Source organism: Crocuta crocuta, unplaced genomic scaffold (assembly GCF_008692635.1).
Source record: "Crocuta crocuta isolate KB4526 unplaced genomic scaffold, BGI_CrCroc_1.0 scaffold352, whole genome shotgun sequence".
Taxonomy (NCBI): Eukaryota; Metazoa; Chordata; class Mammalia; order Carnivora; family Hyaenidae; genus Crocuta; species Crocuta crocuta.
The window spans coordinates 2,243,838-2,253,078 of record NW_027532169.1 but is presented as its reverse complement, the minus strand read 5'-3'; the positions used below and the strand labels follow the sequence as shown (position 1 = coordinate 2,253,078).

The 9,241-nt window shown below is 47.9% G+C and overlaps 1 protein-coding gene across 2 annotated transcripts in view; it reads right to left on the bottom strand.

The window, feature by feature from the left end:
* ANKRD40 (ankyrin repeat domain 40) overlaps positions 1-8,994 on the bottom strand; it is an 11,014-nt gene extending 2,020 nt beyond the window's left edge. The window contains exons 1-4 of one of the 2 annotated variants that reach the window (XM_077776815.1): positions 8,029-8,994; positions 4,520-4,668; positions 3,649-4,134; positions 661-833 (exon numbers count right to left, since the gene is read on the bottom strand). In XM_077776815.1, coding sequence (XP_077632941.1) covers positions 661-833; positions 3,649-4,134; positions 4,520-4,568 — 708 coding nt within the window. In that variant the 5' untranslated portion in view covers positions 4,569-4,668; positions 8,029-8,994. Of the gene's footprint in view, positions 1-651; positions 834-3,648; positions 4,135-4,519; positions 4,669-8,028 lie in introns of both variants that reach the window. The other variant, XM_077776814.1, reaches the window with a different exon arrangement.
* Between the last annotated feature and the right edge of the window lie 247 nt (positions 8,995-9,241).

Genomic DNA, 9,241 nt, shown 5'->3' with positions numbered 1-9,241 from the left:
CCCCAATCATGTTCTTTCTTTCTCTCAAAAATAAATAAACATTAAAAAATTTTAAAAATTAAATTATTTTTTTTTAAAAAAGCTTAGAAGAAAAGAACCCCTGCGGCAGGCCATCGGTGATTGTGCCGGAAAGTCCTCGGGGGTGTGAGCTGGGCTGGACGGAGGGTGGAAGGGTGGAAGCCGCGAACGCAGCAGCTACTACCCGATGAGCGCACCCTGGAGCGAGAGGCCATTCAGACCAGTTTTCCCCAGGTGCCCTGAGAAGCCAGCAACGTCGGGAGGATCACACAGGCAGCGGTGTGGGCTTGCCCTATAATTTTACCTGGTTCTTACGTCACAGAACACGAGGCACATCTGATAGTACACTCAAGTAATCCTTACATGTCGCTACGCAGCCGCCCCAAACCAGGCCCATGTGAATGGTAATTCAGAACATTCTCTCTGGTATCCTGCAACTTTCAAAGATGTCATGTCCCTGTAGACCAGGGGAGGGGAAGAAAGCTCAAGGATGACATCCGGAAAACCACGCTTTGCTCCTTTTCTAGCCTCTTTTCAATTCTTAACTATGATTCATCCAGCAGAGGAGGAAGCTGGGTATTTTCCAGATGCAAAAGAGCAAGCAGCCAGTCATGCTTCACGGACCTTTCTTACCTTTCTTACCAGAGTATTGGGTAACTTTCTGATCTTCTCCACCTGGTCTGGATTAACGCCCAGCTCACAGCAGCTCACTCTGAGCAGCTCTTGATAGGTGAGCTCCTGTCGGTCCAGTTCAATTTCGATGAAATCATTTTCTCGAAGAGATGGGTTCTGAATCCTCACCTTGAGTACCAGCTCTAGAAAAAAAAGAAGAAAAAAAAAATGAGGGAGAAGTGTTAATGAATGGTTCCTGCATAGTCAGCCGACGTAATTTAAGATCTTTTCCAGAAGCTGGTGATACATGATCGTGGCCTGTGCCGAAGGCCTGAGCCACCCAACGAGAACACCAAGCACCATCAACATGGGGGTTGCTCAGCCCTGGTTCTGGCTCTGCTCACAGTTCCCTGCACTGTCCTCCCCACCTCGAGGGCTGCGGTTCACGAAGTAAAAGGGGCGTGTATTTGGGGGGAAACAGCCACCCCATGTGTTGAAGGATAATTAACTTCTGCTGCCGGTGCTGAGCAGGTAAAAGCTTATGAACAGGAGGGGCGCCTGGGTGGCTTAGTCGGTTAAGCGTCCGACTTTCCGACTTTCGCTTAGGTCATGATCTCGCGGTTTGTGAGTTCGAGCCCCGCGTCGGGCTCTGTGCTGACTGCCAGCTCGGAGCCTGGAGCCTGTTTCAGCCTGTGACTCCCTCTCTCTCTGTCCCTCCCCTGCTCACGCTGTCTCTCTCTCCTAGAAATAAATAAAACATTAAAAAAAAAAATTAAAAAAAAAAAAAAGCTTATGAACAGGTCTGGGTATCAAATCACACAGAAGCAGGGGAAGGGAGGCGGAAAGAAGGCACAGGCAAGATATGGGATATGAGTTCCTCTAAAAGGATTTAATAATTGTGACTCTAAAGATATTTATGAAATATGAAATTCCTGGGGTGCCTGGGTGGCCCAGTCGGTTGAGCGTCCAACTTCAGCTCAGGTCATGCTCTCACAGTTCGTGGGTTTGAGCCCGATGTCGGGCTCTGTGCTGGTGGCTCAGAGCCTGGAGGCTGCTTTGGATTCTGTGTCTCCTTCTCTCTCTGCCCCTCCAATGCTCACGCTCTCTCTCTCTCTCTCTCAAAGATACGTAACTATTTTAAAAAAATTAAAAAGAAATTTGCAATTCCTTGCAAAAAACACGGTAAAAGAGCAGAAAGACGAGCTACTAATGAAGCGACGGTCTGACTGTGATCTGAATGCAGCTTACCTCAACAAGGAAGGAGTCTGGGTGGACTTTGGGAAGAAAAAAAGCACTATTACTTAAGGGTCCAGGATCTAAGCAGTTCTGCCCTTAAATTCTGAGCCTGGCTGCCAAGATGGCCCAGGCCAAACACCTCCATGGGCTTGGTGGTTCTGTTTTGCTCCTTCTATAGGAATCCCTCACAGCACCGCTAGGCCACTGTTTTCAGCATGTATAACAGCATGTCCTTAAAGCCAGAAAGTCAGCCAAAAAGTAAAGGTTAGGCTAGACTGTACACTGGGGTGTCTGTCTGGAATTGGAGGGATCAGGATGAACTTGTTTTTAATACGTTTATAAAGATAAATATATATAGAAACACAGGGGGGAATGTAAATAGGACTGTATACAGGTGTTTCTGTTTGCTCGCTCCTTCCTTCCTTCCTTCCTTCCTTCCTTCCTTCCTTCCTTCCTCCCTCCCTCCCTTCCCTGGCTCTGTGTAGCCCAGAGGACATGACGCTCCTGGAGCATAAGTGCACCCAGTGTCCACATCCTAGTTTCTGAACCCCATTCTCCACCAGGAAGACCAAGGGCGCCTCGGAGAAATGGTGGCCTCCAGGGCGGGGGCATGGAAAGTCACACTCAGAGCCTGGAGCCTCTTGCTGCACCAGAAAGGGAGGAAGTGCTCCAAGGATGGTGGCAGGTGTCCAAACGACACGAGAACTGGCTCGGATGGGCTCCCTCTGGACAGATCTGGTATAATTTGAACATCAAGATAATGATAGTAACGAATTATAACCTAATAATAAAGAATCTACGAGTTCATACGGATCTAAATGGGGGAGAAGGGGAGGGCCTTCTTTACAATAGGATACTAAGTAGTCCCTAAAGAAAGATAATAGGAGATTGTATTCTTTTTTTTTTTTTAAGTTTATCTGTTTATGAGAGAGAGGGAGAGTGCCCCCGTGAGCAGGGGATGGGCTGAGAGCAAGAATCCCAGGCAGGCTCTGCACTGCTAGCACAGAGCCCGATGCGGGGCTTCATCCCCCAAACAGGGAGATGGTGACCTGAGCAGAAATCAGGAGCCGGGCTTAACTGACTGAGCCACCTAGGTGCCCAGATAGGAGACCATGTTCTATACAATGCCTGGCCTGGACTCTACACAAAATATTGAGGTCCAAGATGATAGAGAAGGGCTGAGGAAGCTGCCAGGTGAAAGGAGAGTGGAACAGTATGATAACCAGAGGCGACAGGTGACCCCGGGCAAGGGACAAGGGGTGGAGGGAGCACAGAGAGCTGCAGAGGGCACCAACACTTAAATGTGGCCTGGAGGGGCACCTGGGTGGCTCAGTCGTTTAAGCGTCCGACTTCGGCTCAGGTCATGATCTCGTGGTTTGCGTGTTCGAGCCCCGCACTGGGCTCTGTGCTGGCTGCTCGGACCCTGGAGCCTGTCTCGGATTCACTGTCTCCCTCTCTCTCTGCCCCTCCCCTGCTCATGCTCTGTCTCTCTGTCTCAAAATTAAACTATAAAAAAAATTTTTTTAATTAAAAAATAAATATGGCCTGGATTAGAGAACGCAGATGGCTTGGAGAGTGGTACTATAGCAAGGTTACACTTCCTAAACGGGATCACTGGACTGTGGTTACGTAACAGACTGTCCTTGCTCTTAGGAAAACTTCTGTACGTTTGCAATTAGACCCTAAATACCTAAATACATACATACATAAATCCCACCCCAATCCCCCCACCCCCAAGACCCGGGAGTGAAACACCAGACCTGTGGACCTCTGCAGGGTTACCTTGCATATTAAACGGAAATGCCCCCGTGAAGAAGAACGGCTGGAAGGCTGGCGCTGGCCCTGCATACGTCCCATTTTGAGGCTCCAGAGATACTGGTGGCTTGGACGGGACAGAGGAGAAGAGCGAGCGGCTCTGGCTCACTGGGGGCTGACAGACAGGACCCGGTTTTGTGCTTTCTGGTGTTCTGAGTATGGCCGAGGGGGCAGACACGTCCCGGTTCTGAACCAGTGCCAGCGAGGCGTGGTCCCGTGGAAAGGGCCCGACCAGGGCAGGCTCCCCGGCGGCCAGCAGTGGAGGGGCGCCGTCCACAGGGGGTGACGCAGGAGGTGTGGAGGGGCCCCCGTTCTGGAGCGGGGCCGGGTCCTCAGCCGCCTCAGGGGTGTAGAGGAAGGGGAAGGCCGGGTTGGCCAAATAGTTGGGAACAAAGGACAGTTCTGACTCCTTCTTCAGCTGGGGGAGGCTGTCGTCACCATCATCTTCTTCCACTTTACAAAGAAGAAAACGCAGAACATTTACATAGGCCTTTAAAAATTACCAGGAAGAGTGTCTTGTGAAAGCTAGTGTCCTTTGGTATAAGGCGTATTTTGTTCAGTGTTTACTGCCTCTTCAAATCAGAAGAGGAAAGAGTGTTTCCTTAGGTTTATGGTCGCCATTTTGATTGCCTTCAGTTTCACACACTGAAAGAATAAAACCTTCTAATGCCTGCCTATCTGGAAACAACATGGAGTTGCTATCCAGGCACAGTAGTATCACCTTTTGCTTTTAAAAATAGATTTGTGGTTTGCCTGGCAATCAAGAACGCAGCCAATGGTATTGCAAGTCTTAAACGAGTTTGACAAAATCAAAAGTTGCCCCCAAACACAGACTCACCCCCCATGATCTTCCTGATTTCTCTCCTTGACGTCAACTGGACTGGCATTTCTCCTTTTGTCGTAAGAATCTCTTTGTCAGCTCCTGATTTTAATAAGTAAGAGACCACCTGACCATGATTGCGTTTACATGCCCAGTGTAAACAGGTCCTGTCCGAAGAAAAGGAGAAAAGGGTTCAAAAGAGAAGAGGTGAAGTGCGATTTCAAATTACAGGTGCTAGTCAATGAATGCACGCAAGCCTGTTAAAGAGTTCAGCAAGAGCCAGGTGACCAGGCAGGTAACCTCAACTTTTCTTTTCAGAAAGTGGATGATCAAAATATTTGGTATGCTTGAAATTTATTTTTAAATTTCATTTCCGACCCTTGGGAAAAACTAATTCATCCTAGGAGTTTTCATTTCGATGAGTTCCAGTAGGCTGGCTGGCTAACTCTAATGGGATTGCCGAGTGGTCTATCAGCAACGCTCATTAGAGTGTCCAGTCTCTTTGGAATGTTTTTATAGTGCCACTTTCCTGTTTAGGGACAATGGAAACTTGCTTCATATGTATCAAATGACACATGCAGATTAAATCTCATCAGGCTAATAATCATCTACAGCTTGCTCTGTCACTAAAATTATTATTGCTACAGTAGACATTCCTGGCTGAATCTCAGTTGCTAACTCTTTTTCCTTTTCTTTCCTTCACACACACACACACACACACACACACACACACACACACACACAGTTTTGAAATTTCCATTTTTAAAATACTTGGCTCCTCTAGTTCTCTCCAGAAGGCTACAAACATACCCTCATCTGCTTAAATGTAAGGCACTGCACAGACTTTAATTCCTAAGGCACTTTCAAAATGTACATCAACGACCAAAATTTTCAAGAACTCTTCTAACATATTAGACTCATTTAAGTAAAACGAATTATTTATTATTGTACATACAGGAAGGGATTACGCACACTCTGGAGGGCTATTGTTTTAACACTGCATAGAAATAATTAGCATGCTGGTAAAAACTCCATCTTAACAGAAATGGAGGGATTCAGAGTCGCTAAATTCATCCCCGGTTGCCAAAGCGGAATGATATTGTGGAAGGAAAATCCTTTTCCCCCTCTGTTCTGAAACGCCCTCACCCATTCTCTAATTAAGTGGAGAAAATTTCTTCAGAGCTTCCAGCCAAAACTGGATAAGATAAAGAACAGGACAATAACGTTCAGTAGCAAGAATTAAGCTAGGTCACTAACCTGGAATGCACAACTATCCTTAAAGTTCATTTGGTTCTGAGGGGAAGTTGATCTGCCCTGGCATCCTCAACATTTCGGACTTACACAGAGCTAGCTTGGCTGGCTGGCTGGGACTCCACCAATGTTTCAGAGTGATATTCCACACGATTATTCATTAGAATTAGATTATCCTGATACCCTTAGGGTGTACTCTCTAAAGACTGCCAATTTGGGAAAAATAAGAGGAGGCTTAATGTAGGCTTCTGAAATAGGAGCTCATGGAGATAAGGAAGTATCTGCTTGGACGTGCAGGTACTTAATTGCGGAACAAGGGAACCAAGAACAAGGTGGACCCTGGTCCGAGTAGAAGGATCCAGTACATCCTTGATTGTGGGCAAATTGCAGCTGAGAGAGTGTTTGTCTGTGGATCTCTGTGGCACGGGCTTGAAAAGTGAATAATTATAATGAGAAGCGAGCGTTCAAAAATGAATGGAGCATGATGAGAAAAATATGTTCCCTTTTGGAAACAAAGTGCTCACTTGCTGGTAGTAAATCACTTGTTCATGACAAGCTTGAGACTGAAGAAGGTAATTTACTGCCAGTGGGTCTGAGACACCCTGGGAAAATCAACTAGCTGAAGCATCGCCATGTAAAGTGGGGTGAAGGCAACGCAGCGCGACCCCCACAACCACGTGCTCTGAGTGGCCATCGCTTACAGTCCAGACCTGTGTGGCTCTGGTGGCCAGAAGTCAGGGCCAGTGCAGCCAGGCAATATTGCCAGCTTCTTCGTGAGCCATTCTACTTGCTCCTTAAAGCCAAGGGGTAGGCGCAGCACTTGAGCACTTGAATTACGATTGATGTGGGAACTCTATCTTTGAACTTCAACTCTTTAAGCTTTCAATTTGCAGTCAGAATATCCGGTTAGTCCTGGGAAGTACTTCAGACCAGAGGGGCTGGACATCCTTCATCAGGGCTGAAGGTGTGGTTACTGCCCAACGACAAAGGAAAAGCACTAAGCATTCTGCCTTTCTATGCTAGAGATTAAGTTTTCAATGCCAGCACTCTGCCTAATAATAAGTGATAGTTAACACAAACAGAATGCTTTTTACATAGGGGATGTTATTCTAAAGGCTTCATATATATATGTATATATTATTTATATATATGAATTATTTATATATATTTATATATATAAATTGATTCGATCTTCTGCACAACCTTTTAATTAAGTGGTATTATTGACGTCCCTCCCACTTTACAGAAGAGGAAATGGTGGCAGTTGGCAAGTAAATGAGCAGAACAAACAGTATGCTCCGGTGATTGTTACAGGGACAATAAAACAAGGGAGGGGACCTGGGAATGCCAGAGGCAGGGGAGGGGCAGGGTGCCATTTTACACCGAGGTCAAAGGAAAGGTTCACCAAGGTGACATCTAAGCTAAGACCTGACGAGGTCTTAGACTTGGAAGAAAAGACACAAAGGCCCTGAATCAGGACTGTGCCTGGTCTCTCAGGAAGAGTGAGGAGGCCGGGGAGGCAGAATGAGGGGAGCAAGGGGGCCAGTCTGGGGATGAGGCACAGAGGGAGGGAGGGAGAACGGTGGGGACTGGAAGCAGAAACTCTGAGTAAAAGCGCCGAGGGTCCTAGAGTGCGATGGGGGCCATTAGAGGGTTTTGAACAGAGTGAAATGATGTGACTTTCGACTTAGGTTTTAAGTCAGGATCCCTCTGCTGTGCTGAGAAACGACTACAGGGTACAAGGAGACAAGTTTGGGGGTCGGGGGGGGCTATAGTGAGCATCGGGGCACCAGGATGATGGTGGCTGTGTACCAGAGGTGCACCCAGAGGTGTCGAGGAAGAGCTAGCGAGAAGTGGTCAGATTCTGACAAGAGCTGTAGGAGAAGCTGGCAGAGTTAGCCGACACGCTGGATGTGGAATGTGAGGGAAAGACAGAAGAAAAGGAGGTCACCAAGGGTTCTGGGCTGAACCTGTCAGACGCTGAGCTGAGTAGGACTCAGAGGAGCAGGCTTGGGGCAGGTAGGGGGGTGAGGGGAGATCAGGAATTCAACCTTGAACCTCGGACATGAGGCGCCTAATAGACATCCTCCCCAAAAAGTCTATGAGAGGCCTCTTCAGGTTGCTTCAGATTCAGCCTCCGTTTACTGAGCACCTGCTACGCGGCAGGCGTCGTGATTAGGAAAGCAGGGTCTCGAGTCAGATGCTGGGTTCCTTTCTCGTAATTTCTATGACCTTGGGGGAAATTGCTTAATCTTCCTGGGCCTCAGTTTCCTCACCTGTAAAATGGAGAGGATAGCAACAGCTCTGTTTTGGAGGAGTTGGGAACGAGAGAGTACAGGCAGAGCTCTTAGAGCCTGGCTCATGTCACAGAGCAAACTCAAGACGTGAGCTATTTCTACACTGCTTCATCTCCATCAATGGTCACAACTCTCTTCTCACATAACTGGAGACTGAAGTGAGTCAGGGAGGTGGTATGAGCTAAGCAGGAATGGAGAGCCCAGGGAAAGATCAGGCTTCTTCCTCTACCCAACACTGCCTCCCACTGCCAAAACAGCGAGTCACAGCTTGTGAGCCACAGAGCCGGCGCTCGGAGAAGGTACGCACCCAACAGCAAACTTGCTTGCAAACACGTTTAAAGAACACAAAACAAAAGGCAGTCGTGTCTACTGTCTCCGGCCGCCCGGACAGCTGTCCAGGCTGTTCTGCAGGAGGCAAGTAACTTTGTGAGGGAGTCCTGGAAACCGCAGTTGCGGTCATAGCTGTGTGGTCATTCTCTGCCCCGGGGCCCATCTCCGAGGTCCTTCTCAGTTCCAAGATGTAGGATGCCACTCGAAAAAATAAAATAAATCATCTCCAAGCTCACGGTAATTCTAGGCTGGGAAAAACAGGCTGCTTAAAAGCACGACTTGGAGCCAGTAACAATTTAATTTGAAATGTGAAGAGGGCAGAAGACTACCACACCCAGTAACTTAACACTAAAAATCGGACCGGGGCATCCTAAAAGGTGACTCCTTATTTAATTGGGAAGGACTCGGTTCGCCGGGCAGGCATCTAGCGTCTTGAATTCAAATTCTGCACCTAAAACTGTCAGAAGAAAACAAGGCAACACCCTCTATGGGATAAAGGAGTAAGTCTTCCCTCAACAGGCAGCTGGAGGCAGCGGCAAATCCGGGCTGCGGCGGGGCAACGGACAGGCAGGATAGTGATGCAAAGTGATTTGGGTTTCGTTTTGTTTTGTTTTGTTTCCGGTCTTGGGAAAAGAAATCCNTTCCCAGCCTCGGCCCCGGCGCCCGGGCTGGCTGTTTATGTAACTGCTGCACAACATGATCTGCCGTGATTCATGGACTATTTTTAGACGTCCCCACCCCGCAGCTTCAGAGGAGGAGGACAGACACCGGGAAAGAGAAGAAAGCCTCGCCGAGAGCCAGAAAAGCCTTATCCTCGGGCGCAGGCTGTTTACCAGGCATCAGAAATAATTGGTGTTTCTTC